Below are 20,708 nucleotides of genomic sequence, written 5' to 3' on the forward strand. Positions count from 1 at the left end.
GAAACTTTTGCTTAACACAAGAGAAAAAGCTAAGAAAAGTACCAAGTAAAAAAGATACTAAGAATAATTGTTGTAAATCTTGATGCTTCAAATTAAATATTGTTCTTTTAAAAATTGTTATATGTCCACTTATCTGAAGAAGAAGGAAGGAAGGAACATTAGTTAAATTAAAAATCTTCAATTAATTATAGAAATGTCTATCTAGGGTTTAAGAGTCCTAACATTTTTCTCAAACAAGAAGCTTTTTAGATTTTTACAGACAAGAAGAATTTTAATTTCATTTAAATAATTGCTTCGAAATAAATTGGCAGATAAATTAAAGCTCAGCCGCGCGTTTTTTTCGAAAAGAGAACTTCATCCAGCTTTCAAGGGGATCGCGCAATTCTTTCCTTAAACTGAAATAAATTTTCCTTAATGCAGGCGAAACTAGAGCGCAGCGGAAGCTGCTATTGGTACTTGCGCTTAATAAGTTACAATAACGTTAATTACTGCAGATAATTACGTTAAAACTCTAATATAATTACAACGTGACTCGCTCGTGGAATTCTCTCGTCTGCCGTTACTACAGAAAGATTTTACAGTTACGTTTGGATGTTGTTGAAACGCAATAACAAGGTAGTTTCTGCCCCCAAAAATCGATTACAATTTTCTATTTATTTAATTATAACAAAAGACTGTTATAATTAAATCTTCACCCGACTCTAGATTTAATACAACTACAACCATCAGTTTCAGTAAACAACGTTTTCTATCCCGAAACTGTACAAACGAATAACTTTTACAATCCAAAAGATGATCATTATGAATATTCGAATTACACAGAACAAAGAGTTTCCTCTCTCCAACAAAAAAAAAAATATCAAATTTACGGCAGCCTATCCAAACACTGGAGCGTGGTATTCAAAGTACGGTGGAAAAGGAAGCAAGACAAACGGATCCACGAAACATCCATCAACGCGGAAGAATCCCAGGGCGTGTGAAAGGGGTTGTAAAAATCTGCATGGTCGAGTTTAATATCGAGGAACAAACGATGATTCCCGTGAGCTGACAAACTCTCTCATCCCCTTCTTCTCTCTAATTCCTTTTCTCGATTGTACCCTTCATTCTCTCAGCGGAAAATTTCTTTTCTGTTTACGACCGACTGATACCTCTCTTTCATCGGTAGATAGAAGACTAGAAAATAAGGCGCAAGGTGTACGTGGATCCTATCAGTGAGAATCATATACACCTGTGCCCAGTGGTCATTATCCTGTCTTCGTTTCTTCCATTTCCTTCTTCTTCTTCCGTTCACCAGCAACGTAACAGGGTAAAGAGGAGAACAAAAAAAAAAAAAAAGAAAAGAAAAGAAAAGAGATCCGAGGGATGGAAGGAGAGAATATTAAAAACTTTTTCCATAAAACGTCTTTGCGAGGCGAGACGCCGTTAGACCGAGCATGAAAGCTTTGGTTCCTTGCAGTTTCAAGCGTATCCTCGCCGGTTTTTCCGAATTAGTTCAGACGGTTTTCCGCGTTGCGCCTCCTATTTTTCTCGTTTTTTTTTCTTCGCCACTTGGGCCGCGGGCGAAATGAGCGCACGTCCCCTTTCGCTGTGGATAAACGCGGCACAGGGCTCGAGAAGAGGAAACCCCGGGAATAGTAAAATTTAATTTCGACCATTTTAGTTGTGCATCGCGCCAAGTTATTTGGCATTTCGAGGAAATGCTCGACCTTGAGATTATCGGTGGAAATTCGCGATGGTTAATAACATTGAAAGGAATGTTCGTGGAGTATTTTTAATAGAAATGAAAGATAAAGCGAAGGATACAACGAGAGTTTATGGATGTGTGTGTGTGTACAGGTGTAGATACTTAGGGAGGATGGGAATTACGACAGACTAAAATCTACTGGAAAGTGTGGTTTGAAGTTTCAAGCTCAGTCTGAAGCTGAGATGTGGAATCACGATGCAAATGTTTATTTCATTTGGTTGAAACTTAGTCTCTCAGTAAATACTAAGAACTTCGCTACATATTTCTAGAAATTTAATACGAAGAATTATCACTATTATGAAAAAATATTTCAATAGGAAAGAGAAATATTTATTTTTACCAAAAATTCAATTCTAATTGTGTATATTGAAAATTGTATTAATCGATAGTAGAAGAATGATAGTTTGTAAGGTATCGTGGCAAATATTCAGAGGAATAAAGCATACAGATCAATAAGAGCACGTTGACGTTATCGAAAGGTTAATTGGAAGTACGTGTTTGCGATTGCTTGCCACTTAATTAAGGAAACTGAATACGTAAATATGATTAGGAATGCGATTGAATGCGTAACAAATTAATTAGGTATGATATTTAATTGGTGAAAGGTGTGTGAAAGCTGACGATAGAACGAATTATACGACATGCTTGAAGAAGATCTGAAACACTTGAAGAGTTCATTCAAATTCAAGTGTAGCTACTTACTATACGTATATGTAATTACGAAGTACTATCGAACATGGAGGATCAGAATCATCTACAACGATTACTTTTCTGAACTCAAGAAGATTGTCTTGCCTTTTCTTTTAATTTAAAATTTAGCTTCTACTGCATTTACTTTGAAGAAATACGAAGTAAACGAGGAAATACGAAGTAAAGGAACGCATATCTTCCACGTCTATCAAGACAAATACTATTTTTATCTATTAAAAAATTCTCAGTGAAATAATAAAGAGAAGTCAAATAAAGGAATATCTGCTCGTACTTTCTTTCACAAAGAAAAATTCTCTTCTACATCAATTCCATTCCAATAGTAACTTCATTATAGAAACTCTTTATGATACTACTATCGCCGTTTCCATTATAGCAATAGCACTACTTTCAACGCGAAAACCATTACGTTGCACGATTATCCTCGCGTAATATAAAACGAAAGAAAGATATCACGTACTCCCTTTTTCTTCGCCTTTGTTTCTTCCCCTTTCTCTTCGGTGCATTGTGTCTCTTTGCCCATCTCTCCATTCCAAATTTCTCGTTCGTTCGAACGGTTCGCCAGGGCCACCAGGCGAATTATAGCGATTTACGAGCGTTGATTTACGCTCGACAGATACGTCGATTCCAACGCCTCCAAATTATCCTCTCGAAGAGTCATTAAATAATCGAGGCAACGTTTCGTCAACAAATAAACTCCCTTCGACGAGCCGTGCGAAACAACCAGAAGAACGACGTCGTCACGACCATTGATTTCGGGAGGAGAACGCGCGAAGTCAGTTTTCCTCGTCGCGAAGAAGTTGGCAAGTTCGCTCTGATGGATCTCGATCAACGTGCAACCCATTCATCTCGTACACGACGTCGAAACAGAGCTATCTTCTGACGCTCGTCGTCCTTGTTCTAAATCCCTCGATCGTGTTCTTTGATGTTACACCTCCTCTTCTTTTCACTTTTTCCTGCTCTTTTTTCCTTTCTTTATTTCCTCCGGATGATTGTCTGCATCTTTTCTTACGGAGTTACGGAGCAATGATAGAGTTACGTGGAAATTGAATTTTTGTTGCGGCTGATGATCCATAAGATCTGCTCCTTCCTTCTTATTCTCGTAGTTTAATCTTCTTTATTAGTCTTAATAGTTATCCTATTTTTGGCGCTTCACTTTTGTTATTGTTCCGTTTCTCCGATAGTTTTGATTTATTTTCTCCGTTGTTTCTAGTAATTATCGTAATATATTGCTTTGACTTGTTGCTCTTCTTTCTCTTACGTACAGTATTTTCCGTATTACTTTTAATAGTTATTGTATCTTTGCTTCGAATTTTGTTATCCTTCTTCGATGGAATTAATTTTCTTTTGTGTTTATTGCTTTTAATAGCTACCCAATCTTTTTATTTATCGTTGTTGTTTGCCTTCTTCGACCGCTTAATCCTTAGAATATTCGAGCTATGATTTCCTCGGATAGAAAATTTCTGAGAAACTGTGCCAAGTCCTACTATTAATTAACGTAAGAAACTTCGAACTTTTAGCAAAACGACGATAATATTCAATGAACAACGAAAAAATAAATGGCATAAAAATTGAATAACAGAAGAAAATCTATTAATATGGATGTCAAATATTTATACGTTTAAAAGCTTGTAACTTCGTTCTTTCGACAGAGACGAACCATTTCCCGTATTATTATTTATGAAAGAGGTTTGGAAAATTTACCAACAACTTTTTAACTTATATAATTCTGAGAAAGATTTGAAATATTTCCGTCAATCAGTATATGTATCTTTCCAAACATCATTTCTCGGATCACATTAGATCACATCACGTGTTTACACGCTGTTACACGAGATTATTTTAGCAGAAGTAAAATCTTGCATCCGGTAGTGTAAATGTTTCGAAAAACACATGAATCTTGTTTGAATGATATTAAGCATCGTTCGAGGCAGCTTTACTTTCAAACAGAATACAGATTATATACAAATTTCCCAAAAATAGCCGTGTATATCATCTATTACTATTTTCATCTCCATTGCGTTCTGTGTGTACTAAGCAAATTTCAAAAGAAAATAAAAATAAAAAAGGAGAAAATATCTTCAAAATCAGCGAGTCACTCTAAGCAAAGACACGATCAATTTTCTATCGACTATCGATCAAAAAATTCCATATAATATACTGTATAGTAAATGAATTTTATGTTAAAAAATAAATGCAACAGAGATATGAATATCTCGCAAGAAGACGAAAAACAGAGTATATACAGAGGAAATATAACGTTCACAAAGATTAAGTATAATCACCACTATCACCGTCTCACAAAAATATTTCTCCGATTCATCTTAAACTTCACAAAAGCATCGTCTCAATGCATTAACACATCACGACGAAATTTTCACTGGCAGTCAATTCGCGTCTTTCAATAATTAACTGTGAGTCACTGTTTAATTTCTCTTTTTCGTTGAAGTATTTCTCCATTTCTTTCTACTGGCAAACTATATCAGCACGATTAAAGCAACGTTCTATCGATACAATCTTCACCGCTAACTAATCTCTCTGATCGATTTTCAATTTTCAATTACATCGTGGAAACAATCGTGCAACTTTCATGAACGATTAACAAAAATTCCTTGAATCCTCGTCCAAGTGTTTTTAACTCTCGCCAAAATGTCTCTGTAACTTGATAACAGCGCACGTAAGCTTCGATACACAAAATCTTGGCTAAAATTCGATCCATTCGCCAAACTATCCTCTGGAAATTGAACTTTCGAATAAAACGACACGCGATATTGATGTGAAAAATGGACGTATCTGATCTGACGTCAGAGAAAAAATGGAAAGTCTCGGTGAAAAGAGGCAGACATCCCTGTCGTTTTGAGCCTCCGGATAAAACTAGTTCGCGGATGGCTGTTGAAGCCCGTTAGCCCTCTCCTTCTTTCTCCGTCGCGCGCGCGACTATTTAAATCTTTTGTAATAGCTACTGGCCAAGACGAGCTTCCACCAAGATTCTGTCGTCACGTGGCGACAAGAACGCTGTCCATGTTCAGCTTTCGTAGGATGTCTCCGCTTCGAGCATCTTCTTTGGGGTGGTTTCGGTGGTTTCTTGGTGGTTTTAGCCACTTGAAATTTGTTTCTCAAAATTTCCAAGTAGCAAGAGAGTAGTTTCCTAGAGTTGGAATAGTTGTTAGAGGCTGGCCTTTGGTAAAATGTCGCCCTCTGACGAATTTCTTCTTATGGCGTCGATGATTTTTCTTTCGAAGAAATTTCCTCCAAGTTTCTTTTTTCTCTCTTTTTCATCGTTTATTATATATGTTTGTTGTATATTTTTTGTTGTCGATGATTGATAAGGTTTTTGAGAGCGACATGAAGAGCATTTTAAAATGTAAATTAATGCTTAGTGACGACGTACGGAAATTTTATAACGTTAACGAAGAAACTTTTATTGTTTGGATAAAATTAAATTGAAATCTTCCAGGAAAGAGATTTCCGGTAATCTACTATTATTTGATTCGATATATTTTTCCGCTAATTCCTATATTTTAGCGATGACAAGTTCATCGAAAAAGTGTTCTTTATACAAATTGCGTGTCAAGTATCATCGATCTTTGTATAAAAAGATCTTAAAAAACAATTTTCCTATATCTCGATTCTCACGATAACTACAAGTTAAATTAATCGCTGCAAAAATAGCTCATCGTTAAGAAAACCAGACTTTCCTTTTTTTTAGTGTTTTTTTTAAACATGCTCTTGCCATGCCTTAAAAATAATCGTAAAAGTACAATCTGCTGTTATTTTAAACAAAACACAAAACAGACACTCGTCTTTTAAACACAGAATCTCGGAAGTAGCTGAAGAGGTCAGAGGAAAACTGATACAAGTGAGAAAACATTTCAATTACAAGGACAACGAATAAATTAGTGTTTTACAAAAATATTTCTGTTTATTCTGAAACATTAAAACGTTAGATGTTATCGTTATCACGAAAAAACATATTTCCACTATTTTTCTTTCAAAAGATGCGTTCACGCCGCGTTTCTACTCGGTTCTTCGATTACGCTTCTTTGCATTTTTTAAGATAATCTGCCTAAGTAGTCTCTGTACATAGAACAATTACTCTCAAACATTCGTTTTAAACGAACGTTTCATTTCGTTTGATTTCGAAAATCTGTATCCTTTACTACTTAGAAATATGTCATACAAATAATGCTACATATAAATCATGCCATATGAAAAACAACTACACTTGTATTATTTTTCCACCAAGTTCTTCAACGATACCTGTTAGTAAAAATTATAACTTTTGATAATTTCCTAGAATATACTTTAAAATAGCGCAATTCGCTCTTTTTAACGTTAATTACCTTCCAAACTTTCGAAACGCGAGTTGTGATTTAAACAAAAATACAACAGTTACTCTACATGTTCATCAAGTTCTCCCATTTTACCTAATACTAAAAATAATAGCTTTTATCGATTTTTAAAGGTATTGTTTAAAATAGCCTATCCAAGTCTTCCTAGCGTTGCTTTAACTTTAAACATTTCTATTCAATTTCAATGTCTTAGCAGTTCACTCATCTCGTGGCAACCACCAACTGACAGAGAAATAAATTTTTCGGTGTCTCAGATTTCATCCAACGTGATACGGCTACCGTGACGCAACACACGCCTTTTTCCCCCTAGGCAAAAAACACACGCATGAAAGAAAATACGCAGCCTCTAGGATGACGAATCGTTGATTAGGACGCGGCACGTTTCCTTCACGCTGCAATGTAATCTGTCAAGCGTTTTAAAAACGCCTGAAAATAATCCAGCGTGACGCAAGGGGCTGTATAGCTCTCGCTTGTCGAGTTTACAAGCCCCCCATGAAATTCTGAGATACGTACAGGTAGAAATAGTATGAGCACCATGACCAAGAGGCGTGGAAATTATGGGGAATAGTGATCAATAGAGATTCGGTTCGAATCAAATAATTTTTACAAATGTTTCAAGTCTGTATGTATTTGGTGAGAGGTTCTTGGTGGAATTGTATTAGGTTGTCCGAGAAGTGTCTTTCTTTTACAGACCTATCTTTTACAACGATGCATTTTTATACAAACATGAAACCTTATCTGTCGAACGTTGTGATCTTTATTTTGATAGAACAAAATGGATTCCTTATAAAACGAAAGAAACTTTTCGGACGACCTAATACGTAGATAACTTTGTCAGAGGTTTACTATAGAGATTACAGAGAATTACTATATTAGGAAGTATTTTTAGATGAACTTCTATTTTCTGAGAGATTGATTCAATCGCTGTGTTATAGTAACGCAGAAAATAAATTGCAAATATATATAAAGCGATATTTTCTTTAAACCAATTTTTGTTTCCGGAGAAAGTTTGTTGTTGCATCGATATTAATTACATTTTTAATGAACATGTCTAGATCACTGTGATAAAATTAATTGGAAATATTGTACAAGATATTTTTATATTAACTTTACTGTTAAGAAATAAAATCTTGTTTTGGAAGAGATTGATTTTGAAAATTTGTTCCTCCTATTTCGATTCCGTAGGATCTATGAGCAAGCATTATTCGTTCCATTTATATTTGTTAGTATTCATAAAATTGTATTTTGCATATTATCACTTTTAACGGAATGACAATCAATAATTATGATACATTTATATGAAATTTCTCTATATTCATAATTTATTTGTATAAATAATTAGAACTACCCTCATTCGTGTTTCTTAACAGGTAATGTGATTTATAATTTGACAGAAATAAGAATGTTGAAGTAAACTGAGATACATCGGAAATTGAGATTTCAATATTTGTGATGAGAAATTTTTGCGCGAAATATTCACTTCCTATTGATTGTACGTAGTAAGAGTTTATCAGGATTGAAAAGCTATCAATTCACTAAGAAAAGCTGAAGACTAGGTTAAACGATCGAGTTAAGATATGAAAAGGTGAAACAAATTTCAATAACAGTTTCTCAGGAAACGTAAAGGATAATAAAGTTCGAGGCCTGGATCCACTTCGCCAATTTACAATTCTGACTCATTATTACAAACTCAGCTTTCAACAGCGTTGAAACCTTATCAAAATCTTTTTATTCTATTGTATAGTTAACCAATGATAGTTCATTAATGTTTAAGACGCACCATATTATCTTTATTTTTAATATATATAACTGTTAAAATATATAAAACATTAGAATAGAATTAGAGTAATATTATATGGAAAAATAAAAAATATTTTAAATAAAAAAAGACAAGCTTGTCTGTACGTAACATTTCAAAATTCTTTCAAAACTTATCATATTCAAGAGTTACTTTAGACACTTAAACGTGAGTATGAAAAGAAAGTTCTACAAATAAAAAAGCTTTAGAAAATATTTCCAAATTCATGCTTACTTTCTTATCGAGTTTTCTAATAACGTAATGAAGATTGCTTAACATGAACATTTCATGGTGTTTAATAACTGTGTTTGATTTTGAAGATACGTTTTCTCCCGCTCATATGAACGGCGCTCTTCAAGAATCGGTATAGAGACGACATCTGGATTTCTAGAGCTTCGGTAGAACAAGCGTTTGCCGTGGGCGGGCATTGCTGCCAAAACAAAGCTTTTCTTGGCTCGATGGATAAACAAATTTTGAGAAAATAGCCGGCTTTTCGCAATTCTTCGCCGGCATGAAAATATTCGACACGTTCTAAACGTTTCATCGTTATGTCGTATTTGTTCAGAAATTAATTATCTTCCATCCCCCGCTACCTTCTTCCTACAGTACATCTTTGCTCCTTCAACTTATAACATTTGCGATTAAACATTTAGAGAACATTGTTACTTTGTATTTGACTTTTCATTTTCTAATATTATACCACCTAATGACAAAATCCGCAATCACTTAGTTGCCAACCCAATAGTATTATCATTTTGGTATTCTTTGTTATGCAATTTTTTCAAAGATCTTTTGTTATATTTTCATTAGGCAAAACCTGCGATTAGTTTGTTTATATTTTACTTTGGACATAATACGAGGGTCATAGTAACTTTATTAGTTTCACCTTTTTCCTAAATAAAACATGTTTTTATACAACAAAAAAACTTTATCTCTTTAATATTCAAAGGCATTTTTAAAATAATAATTATAGATATTCATTTTTATTGGAGTTTTAAATAGTTAGGATTTACGAGCTATTTAGAATTTAGGGCATAATAAATTTGGAGAGACCATGTTTTCATTACTATCACACTGACAAATTTTCCAGAAAGTTTCATAGAGCTCTAGAACACGTAACACGTAACATCTAAATCTTCCTTATGACTCGAATATTTTTCTCATGCCACAAACACCATTATCTCTGCTTATATAATCAGCCTGGTTACCAATATATTTTGACCTAAAATGTTTAGATAATACATAATGCACGTTTGTTCTCCGGAAAACTGGTAGATAAACCAAATCTATATCATAAATTTCTATCCGCACCGCTGCCAAAGGTATTATTCTTCTATATTTGACTGCTTCAGAAAATTCCACGAGAAATAAAAACAATTAGTACACTCACCATCATCGGAATCATTCAGTCATTGGTTTAAAATAGTAGCGAGATCCATTAAATCACTATTTTACATTTATTCACTTGTCTTCGTTCTTCTTCACGATGATGAAATTCAACAAAATTTCTTTCGCGAATCGAAGACGAAGAAAAATTCGATTTTCCATCTTCGAATTTTTAGCACGATACTCTTTCTAGTATTTTATTTGTATTTTGCCTTATACAAATATTTTTTACTGTACGTGTACAATTTATACTGTACGTTAGAGGTAGTATAGGTTGGAGATTTTGCAAGATTTATAACGAATAATTATGAAAATATGTTGAAAAATTTGAGAGCTCGAGTGACTGGAACTGCGACAGCTGCCGGCCGGACACGAAGTTGGCGCGTTTGGCTAAGTTTCGAAAATAGTTCGCACCGGATTCGACGATGGTGTGTCTATTTGTAGCATAAAACAACCAGTCAGACCCGCCACGTTTAATTTACGAAACTCCCTAGCGATCTAGTAAAAACTATCTCCTCTTTCAGAAATATCATTTTTATTCTTCTTGTTCTTTGTTTTATCTTTTTCGTAATGAAACATTATTTTTGATTTTTCATATCTTAACTTCATAACTTTAGGTATACAACCTTTTCCAAAAACATTGTAAAGTATGATATGGCATTATCTCTGTTTCATAGTCGTTTCTTTTATTTTGAGAATATAGCGAGACTTTCGGTAAGACACAAAGTAAAGTAGCTTAAAACAGCTTTTCTATGCTTTTGTCTGAACACCCTTCACTTTATCTAATATCCAATTATTGCCGAATGCTCTTTATTTTTCGATATTACCGAGCGTTTTTTCTCTGATATCCCACCTTTTATCTAATATTCCCCGTAAATAATAATTGAAAAATTTTCTGAAAAGAAGGATCTCTATGATCCATAACGAACACGTATGTACCGAGCACATGTTTTAATCAAATAGTTAAATTACCATTACATTTCTCTGAGACATAAACAAAGAGGAAAGTTGATTAAATTTATCAAAATGATAAATTCAAACTAGGTAATACTAAAGCTGATTACGTAATTACGTAATATTCGCTAATATTAAACAACTAGAACTGAGACATCCGATGCAGTTTTGTCTCATGGAATTTTTTTCCAAGAACCTTTTCAATTCCGCTATATGCATTATAAACGTGCGGTACAGAATTGCTGAGCGGGAACAGCCCAGAACAATAATTCCGACCTATGCTAACATAGTAATCCGGTAATATCATAAACTCTTTACCTTGTTCTACTTCAGCGTTAATATGAATAGTCCTCAGCCTCAGCTCTTCGTTCTCATAAATCATCCCTCTCGAGGACTTCCGGTCGAGCTTCCTGTTTGGTTTTACGCTGCAGTCTCTCCGCCTGGCCCTCAGCATCCCAGCGCCACCAACTCTGACACCAGTACCCGCCATCATTTCATTAATTCGATAGTGTCACAGTCACGATAAGTTAAAAAAGAAGCGAAATATAAGAGAAGAAGAAATTCACTTCACCTAAGTGTTCCTTAGTCTACCGATTACAAACTCGTAACATGTCCTTTTTTTTTCTTTAAACTTAAACTTCTTTAGGATTAAACTCACTGTTCTCGACGCAGTCGTTTTCGAGTGAATGCTAATAAGCAAAAGTATATGTTTTATGGGGAACAAAGAGGGACGTTCCGTTGGTTGATTTTTACTTGTGTCTTCTTGTAGCTTTACGATCAGCTGTGAGCCATTTCATGCAGTTTGTACTTTCACTTGATGCCCGTGGACGCGTTAAAACATATTGCGCCATTAAGAAGCGAGTTTAATGTCTTGAGAGAGAGAGAGAAGCGGCGTGTTCAAGTGGCGTTTAATCTTACGTGAAGCTTTTAAATTGGATTTGCGGCGCTGAACTTCCCTCAGATTTTCTTCTTTATGGGCTTCTCTCGAAATTTTTCTTCCTTCCAACTATCTCCAATCGTTCTTTCCCCAATCTTTTTGGGATATTAACTTTCGCGTCTTTTAATTTCCTTCTCTATTAATTTTCTTCCTACCTTAGATGCCTTGCAGCTTATTTCAGTGTTACCAATATAATTAATATCGATTTCGAATTGTATTTTAGATGTCTGGAATCATTTTGTATCTTGGAAATTGTCTTAGATTTTATTCCTGCTTCTTCTACGTTCTTAAATAATTGCATGTCAGTAATTCCAGGATTTCTTAATTTCCCTCTGTTAGAATTCCATCGAGTTAAATAATCAAGTTAAATAATGATTGTTTAATTTCTCACTTAAACCTCTCTCAAGCCTGTTCTTCTCACTTTCCCTTTTCTAAATCTCTCAAGATTTCATATTTCCCCAGATTTTTCAGAGATATCTGTTTCAGAATCTTCGCTTCGATCATATCAGACTTTTTCTTCTCTTTTCTAGAACCAACCTCACGCTCTTAAATTCGGCCCAAATTCTATCCCGCTTCTAAAATTTCTCACGTGTATTATACTCTCTCTCTCTTTCTCTCTCTCTCCCTCTCTCTCTTTCTCTCTCTCTCTCTCTCTCTCTCTCCTACCACTCCTCTATCATTCGATTTTCAACTTCACATACACCTTTCACTTCCTCTGGCCTGCAAACCATGAACCGGAATAAGAAAATTCCATCCAACCTACGCCCTCGTTCTCAAGAATCAACGTCCATAAAAATGGGCGTAGAAATTCCAGAAAAATTGCAAGTTGGATCGAAGCGTCGCGCGACCAGCTCGATCGTAAGACAAGGCCCTTTTCAGCGGAAACGGCATGCTTTCCATCGAGTTGCCGCGCGTCCGCGCCAAACCCGAAAGAATTTGCATCATCCGTTCGTTTATCACGCGTTGTTCCTCCGGTGCAATTTGCCTGCCCATTATTCAAGCGTTTATCAGCGTTTTCGAGCGCCCCAGCCCCCCTCTTCTCTTGCACGCCGCTTTTGTTCTTGTGTATTTCTTTCAATTTATTCGCGCGTCCTCCGGCATTTTATCCGAGATGTTCCGCCGCTTCCGGTTTCCCTCTCGCTTCGATTCGCCGGGATTTATTCGCGCCACTGATCCGAATTTATCGCGCACGAATTTTTTCTACCCCCACAAGTTGCTGTCAAGGGTCGAAGCTGGTTTTCCATGGGACTTGGGACCAACCGTTTCCAGTGAACTTTAAAAACATTTGCTGCTTCCTTCGTCTCTTTCTGTTACCGGATTCTTTTTAAATCCTTTTTAGAGTGGATTTTGAAGAAGATTCCTGTTGGACATTAGATCGCATTCTCGATTCGATTTGATATTTGAGATCGCTAGGTCGGTTTTCTGACGTAGTTACTCGTTGAGACGTTGAAGATTTTCAGTATCAAATTTCTTTTCCATGATATCGATACTTGTTGAGAATTAAATATTCGAGTATTCGAACCTAATTAGAAGGTTAATTCCGTCTTCCTTTCGTTTTTGTTGCTTGAAAATGATTCGATGGGTAGTTGCAACGCTGTTGTGATTCCAATGGTTTTAAAAAATATCTTCTGTGCACAAGATTCTTCAAATTGATCTTCAGAAAGTCTACAGATATATCCGAGTTAAATTAAATCCTTCGAGTTATCTTCTAGATCCAGTTTGGATAGATTCGTTTGATGACTGGATCATTTCTCTGAAAAATAAAATATTAATGTTACTTGTTACAATTATTAATGTTGTATAGATTTTAAAAAATCCAATTCAGATTAACTTACCTACACATTTCGTACGTAATAAATTTAAAACACGTTTGAAAGAAATTTTGAAATTTCAATGTTTTGTATTTGATACTTTAATCTCTTCGAAGTTAAAAAATTTGTTTCTTAAATACGATAAATTAGTAATTAATGATAAGTAGATAAATAGTAGGATTTGAAATATATAATTCAAGGTTTCTAACGATGATTAATTGTAAGTAAATAATTGTACAGGATTATTGTGGTAACACGCGTGGGAACTCGTTTCGATTTAAACAGTTTATTTCACGGCGCGTTGAGCACGAGAAACAACCGAAACGCAACTAAATAACATGCAATCGGCTAATCAGCTTGAACACTGAAATCGAACAAAGTGCTCGGATAATCAAAATTGTAATTCTTGCCTAAATAAACTGCTGAATGCAATTAATTGGGACAAAATCAGTGAAATATTGAAATTAAATTCGAAAATTATTTGTTTATAATACACATTTCCTGTATGCGTTTGATATTATTCGAATTCCATAGTCAATTTCATATGATATTTTCAAAAAACGTCGGAATACATGATTCAGAATTAAAAGAACAAATTGTAGTAATATTCTAATTTAAAAATTGAACCTTAAAGACTTTCCATAGAATATTTTACCGTAGAATACACTCCCTTATGCATTTCGACTACTTATTTATTTCGAAGTTCGTTTAGTAGCAACTAATAGTTGTTATTTCTTTTAATACAGTTAGAGCTTGAGAATCAGGTCATGATAATAATAAATTCAAAAGACAAAATAGGAAGAGAAACTCATTATTTTATGTGAAATGTACGAACAAACAAAAATCTTCTTAATGTACATTAAACAATGAACGAAAAAATGCAGAGATATTATTTGGAACGAAATAATTAAAAAATCTCCTATAATTAAATGAATATCTGATCAGAATAAAATCCGTAATCAAGATACATTTTTATATTGGCGAGTGAACAAAAAGTCCTGCTTGATAAAGATCAAATAACGAGTATTAAACGCAGCTACAGCCATCATTCCATATATATAAAACTATTTCAAACGAAGCAATTGAAAATAAAAATAAGTAGACTAGTAGTGGAATCGTGTCTATTTCCTATATCTGTTCGCTTATTTTCGTCTCCGACTGTATCGAATATATCCAATTGTTCGCGTTCGTATCTGTCTCACATATCGTGTCATAAATGTATCATATTCAAAGCATTAACCCTTTCGCTACGGGCGGCTTTTCCGCCGCGTCAAAACAGTGCACAGTGCGCGAGGAAGATCGTCAGCGGCCGCGTTTACGTCTCACTGCAAACCGAGCTATTCTGACGGTGTTTTTCGAAGAAAAACAAGTTTCCACAAAACAGAGTATTTATAACTTCTTAACTTTTAATTACAATTTGGAAACAAAAAGATTACAGAATATAATAATATGATATAATATAACATAATTGTATGATACTAATAGCTTTTAATAATGGTATTGCGTATGGTATTTTTCGAAACATGGTGTTATACATAGGCTAACATGGCAAATCTGGCACTGGTATCGCGATTCGCTCCACAGTTCCCATCAATCGATTATAATCGACAACACACTTTGGTTTTTGAATCATTTTTTTGCGTGCGATAATGACGTTTCATGTGAACAAATTTTTCATTGTACAAAGAGGATAACATATACACTGCCCTCTTGTCACACCATCTTATTGTTAATGAAAAGTTTGAGGATGTATTAGGTTGTCCGAGAAGTTCCTTTCGTTTCATGAGGAAATAATAAACGCACAGTTTTTTTATTTTATATTATTTTGCCGATTTACGTACGATCGATTTTGTTCTGTTGATAACACCGCGACATTTCACAGACTTGGTTTCGCGTTTACATGAAGTTGCAGTGTTGTAAAAAACACGTTTGCGAAAGAAAGACACTTTTCGGACAACCTGATACGATACTCGTCGTATGTACAATACGCGGCATCTTACGCACAGCGACTATAGCCGGCCGTATTGGCGAAAGGGTTAAAGAAACTTGATTGAAAAAGTTCGCTGTAAACAGCATTCCGGCGAAACGAAAATCAGCCAAGTAGAAAAGCAAAAGCCGAAAAAAGAAGATCGGGTCCGGCACAAAGAGCTAACCAACCGCGATGCCGAGACGTGGAAAACACTGCTAAAGACAAATCGAATAAACGTGTGTTCAAAGGGCTATTGAAGCCCTATGAAATTGAAGCCCTTCCAGGGAAAAAAGCAGCGAAATAGCACGAAAATGAATTATTCACGGAAGAGAAAATGGGAGGGAAGCAGCTTGAAAAATTTGCTGGGTCGAAAATCCAGGTCGACCGCAGCTTCATCTTGGTTTCAAGCGTTCCCTGGCGAGCTGTCCCGAGGGATGGTCGATTAAAGCGTTCGCCGGCGGGCCGATTCGGCCTTAAAGGCGCGGCACTCGCGCTTCCCGCTGCAGATATACATGGAATAGGAAAACATTCTCGGCGGAAAGCCGAGGTAGAACATAAATCTATGCTTTGAAGACCGTTTTTGGCTATAGCTCTTTCCCTCTCCTACGGCGGCGGCCGTGCTCTCTGTGTACAGTACACGGAGTCTGACGACGTGACATCAAAGAGCAAGAGGCCTGAGAGAGGCTGCCGCGAAAGGCAGACAGCATGAAAGCACAGGTGCATATCGTCGTGTCACTCGTTTGTGGGCTGCTGCGTTACTTTTCCGTGGAGGAGGATTCAGAGCAAAATGGGGGGGGGGAGAGAGAGATTTAGGAAAGAAGCAGTGAGAGGGGTGTAGGGCGTAGGGGAAGTTTCAAAGCAGGAGGAACGGATGGGATAGAGAAGAGAGATAGGGACAGATTGGAATACAAAAAAGGGATAGAAACCAGAAGCAGAAAATAGATTAGAATAGAATAGAAGAAAATAGATTTGAGAATGAGGAGAATAGAAAAGTTGATTGGAAGGAAAAGACGTTGCTGATGTTAAAAGAGGAAATGAAGAGATACGGTTAGTGCTGAGAAAAGGGATGAATGAATAGAGAAGTGGGGAAAGGAAGGGATAGAAAAGCGATTGATTATACTAGCGATTGTGGATTATTATGAATGAAAGCTACTGGAGGATTAAATTAAGGAAGTAAGAAAATAGCAGCTTTGGAAGGAAGAGATATTATTATCTAGTGTTAGACGGGTGGAATGATTTAAACACGTAGCAGGGATTTGCTATGATTAAACGATTGAGAAATAGACGAGTAATCGATAATACGAGAGCTAGAGATGAATGAAAAGTAGTGGAAGATTGGAAAATGAGGAAACTGGGGATGTAGCTTAAAAAAGAAAGACGTTCTTAGTGCAGTGGAAGATATAGCGATAGAAATAAGAATAACGAATAAACGAAAAGACTTGAAGCTAGAGGAATAATTAATTCAAAGGAAGTGAGAGATTAAGAAATAACAGAGAAGAAAGAGATAGGGCAATGAAAATGAAAGAAGTGGTTGAAATGAAAGAAAATAGACAAAAGTTGGGCAGAGGATAAAAAGAATGAAGAGGAAAGTGTTTAAAGGCAAAAGAATAATTAATTGATTATTTATCGATACTAAAGAAATGAAAATTTAGACAATATGGAAAAAATAAAAAATGATAAACGTAGAAGGAAATGACTAGGAAATAGGAAACTGATGAACACGAAAGGAAGAAATGATCGCAGTATGAAAAATAAATTATAACAGTAAGATAAAATAAAACAAAACAGAAATCATAGAATAGTAGAAATGACAATGAAAGGAGAATTATAAGAACAATGAGATTTTTAAATGGAATAGAAAGGAGACGTGAAGAACAAAAATCAGTTAAAACAGAAAGGCTAATTTTCAGGACAATAGAAAATTAAGAATAAGGTATAAAACGAAGAAGTAACGTAGAAGGGAAGAATAGCAAAAGCGCACAAAGGTATTGAGATATTGGAAGAAAAGTAGAAACGAGACATGTATCTCCTGAAACTTAATTAGAAAGGAATAGATGAAAGAAATGCCAGGAAATGAAAAAATGATCTTAAAGAAAGATTGTAGTTGGAGAAACGTTGGAAAAAAGGAAGGTAATCGAAACAAAGCAACGTAAAGGAAACGACACTGAATGAAGAAGCGCGAGAGGTTTAACAAACGGAGAGAAAAAAAGAGAATCAAGGAAAATGGACGTTGAGAGGAAGTCTAGAGAAAGGGAGGTTAAAAGAAAGTGAAATGAAGTCACAGAAACCTAAAGGAAAGCAAGCCTAAAAAAGAGATTTTAAAGAGGAGAGATCTGAAAGATGAAGAACATGAGAAATGAAAAATTCAAGAAATAAGGCACAGAACGTAGCTTAAAGTGAAAAATATCCGTCAAGAATAATGTGATATTATGAAAATGAAAAAAAATTAAAACAGAAAGTTTAAAAAGTTTGTAAAAGAAAGATTTAAGGAGATTAGGAATACTCGAAAATAATAGTCTAAGAAGAAGGAGAAATGGCAAGAAAATAAAAAAAAAACATTGCAAATATTTAAGACAACAATTTTTAGAAACTTTAGAAACCACAGATTCAAAAAATAGAACACCAACAAATACCAAATACCAAGAGCAAACAGATACAATTACAATGATGAGGACAAAATGTGAAAAAATTGGAAGCAAAAAGGAGAGCTTTAGTAAAAACAGATTTCAAAGGTTGAAAAGAGAAGAAGTCAACAAAAGACATAGGAAGGTAGATTAAAGGAGATCTTATAGAAAGGCGGATCAAAAGATACGAGAACTCGAGACAGAGAGAAGTATGGAGAAGGATCTAAATAGGCAAGAATTAAAAGAGAGGGATTTAGAAGAAGTGTTCTTCATCTATGGAAGGGAGCGAGAACCTAGAGAGACGGGGGTCAGAAACTAAAGAGATTAAGGCATGGAATCCTAGAAAAGGGGAGCTCAAAGAGAAGCACACGTGGATTAAGAGAGAAGGGGATCAAATGAAGAAGGATTAAGAGTCAAAAATTTTGAAAAAAGAGGCACTGGTACAGAAGGGACGCAAACAGATATGCGTGTTTAAGAATAAAGGAATGAGCAAAAATGAGTCAGGAGTTAGAACCAGAATACGAATATTGTTCAAACAAAAAGGTGTTATCAAAATCATTTTACGAAATAGAACGATAAATGTTAATTACAGAAGCTACTTTAATAGCCACTTTATTATTTATGAAAACAATGAGATTGATTTATTTATTAGAAAGATAAAGAAATTTAGAAGATTGTATGAAAAATAATATTTCAGCTCAAGAAGAAAACGTTCCAAAATGAACAAAAATAATAAACACTGCGATGGTAAAAATCAAGAGAGAAAAAGTGAAATGAAAATGTAATGAAAAACTAAATCACACGATTTAACCTCAAATATATATGAAAGAACAATAGTGTCTAGAAGAATGGGAAATAGTTAGAGGGAAAGAAGGATAAAGGCAGATAGGAAGTAAAGGTAAATTATTAAAGGACAAGATTTATCTAATAAATTCTTTGACAACGTACAGGCGCAACTGATTTATAAACAATTCACTGGGAAGTGCTTCCTTTGTAATTGTTTTGAATTTCCTCGGATGCCGTAATTAGAAAAGAAAAAACAGGAATTTTCAAACGCCTTGCAGTCTGATGATTATTGTTGCATCAGCGGAAGCGAGGTTAATTTGTTCAAAGAACCATGCTTTGCCTGGCTATGTTTAAGTAGATATGTTTGTTTGCTCTGTGTCTGATCCGGTACGGTGTTACTGTCGCCGATTATTAAAATTTGTTTTCCTATTTTCACGAATCTTCCTGTGTTCATAGTTTCAATTAGTATTTATTTTTATTAGCATAACTCTCAATATTTCGGTCTCTTGTTATTTCTATTTTTAATTTCGTTTCTTGCCGATCTTTTATTGCCTCGCTTAAAAAAACAATTCCCTTTCTAAGAAATTTTATCCAAACGTAAATGTAGGAATCAGATTCTTCAAAATGATTACTTTAATATCGACCTCGCTGCGTTTTTTCCATCATTTTCGATCTGATCGTATTTTCCTAATAGTTGAAAAATATTTCAAGATTCAGGTAAGTACGACAAAAGCCTGTTATTAAGTACGCGTGACTTGTTGTGCCAAATTGTAATTTCAAATTAAAACTCTTTTTTGAAAGTCAAACTCTCGATTAAAAATCTTTTTGTTTGTTGAGACAAGAGCAGCATTGGAATATAAAAATTCAATTCGCAGGATTAAATACGAAAGAAATGTACAGATATAGAATGTTACTCATTTTTCTTCCTTCTTTATCCTGTTCTTCTTGCATTAACAAATTACCAGTGTTCTTTTATTTTCTTTTTCATTCTGATTTTATATAATAACCACATAATAACGAAATTATGAAAATTTGTCTAACAGTTATTTAAAAATAGAATTATCGTTAGAAAAGATAGAATTATTATAAATTGTAAGATAATTTAGCTTCTTGTAATTTTTAATTTTAATAAAACAGTAATTTATCTTTATACTTACTTTCTATTTTTCATACACTACATTGGTACCATTGACTTTTGTTTTTACGTTTGCAAGAGTCTCTCCCTCGTACATGGAATTTTATGTTAGAATCTTCACCAAAGTTTATCCAATTGTTCGAGGCTTCAATGTTCGTTATATTGGGCGCTGTGAACAAAAACTAACATGAAAATAATATTCCAGTGTTAGAAGGTAACCAATTATCCATATCTTCTGCTTGAATTTTACCCAACATCTAAAAGAAACTAATTCGCGTTTATAAATCTATAAAACTTATTTAATTCTTTTGTAAAATAAAATTTTGTCTATGTCATAATTTATTATTATTACGTAGATATACGATAAAAGTAGATAACAAGAATTACATAACAGTGAAATATTTTTCACAAAAGACGTTAAATTTGTGTTACTTGTAAAATCGATATAAGAACCAACGCTAGAATCATCTTGAAACAAGTAGTTATAAAAACAGAAAAATAATC

The 20,708-nt window shown here is 34.6% G+C and overlaps 2 protein-coding genes across 5 annotated transcripts in view; one reads left to right on the top strand and one right to left on the bottom strand.

Annotated features, from left to right (window-relative positions):
* The window catches only part of Ror (tyrosine-protein kinase transmembrane receptor Ror), a 353,434-nt gene that overhangs the window by 114,895 nt on the left and 217,831 nt on the right, over nt 1–20,708 (top strand). The window lies entirely within an intron of this gene.
* The window catches only part of LOC117159572 (uncharacterized), a 59,063-nt gene that overhangs the window by 26,538 nt on the left and 11,817 nt on the right, over nt 1–20,708 (bottom strand). For 2 of the 3 annotated variants that reach the window (XM_033339546.2, XM_076623710.1), the window contains exons 2-3: nt 20,227–20,373; nt 11,261–13,632 (exon numbers count right to left, since the gene is read on the bottom strand). In XM_033339546.2, the coding sequence (XP_033195437.1) occupies nt 11,261–11,435 (175 nt within the window). In that variant the 5' untranslated portion in view covers nt 11,436–13,632; nt 20,227–20,373. Of the gene's footprint in view, nt 1–2,912; nt 5,332–11,260; nt 13,633–20,226; nt 20,374–20,708 lie in introns of those variants that run through there. The other variant, XM_033339552.2, reaches the window with a different exon arrangement.

This window comes from Bombus vancouverensis, chromosome 13 (assembly GCF_051014615.1).
Source record: "Bombus vancouverensis nearcticus chromosome 13, iyBomVanc1_principal, whole genome shotgun sequence".
Lineage (NCBI taxonomy): Eukaryota > Metazoa > Arthropoda > Insecta > Hymenoptera > Apidae > Bombus > Bombus vancouverensis.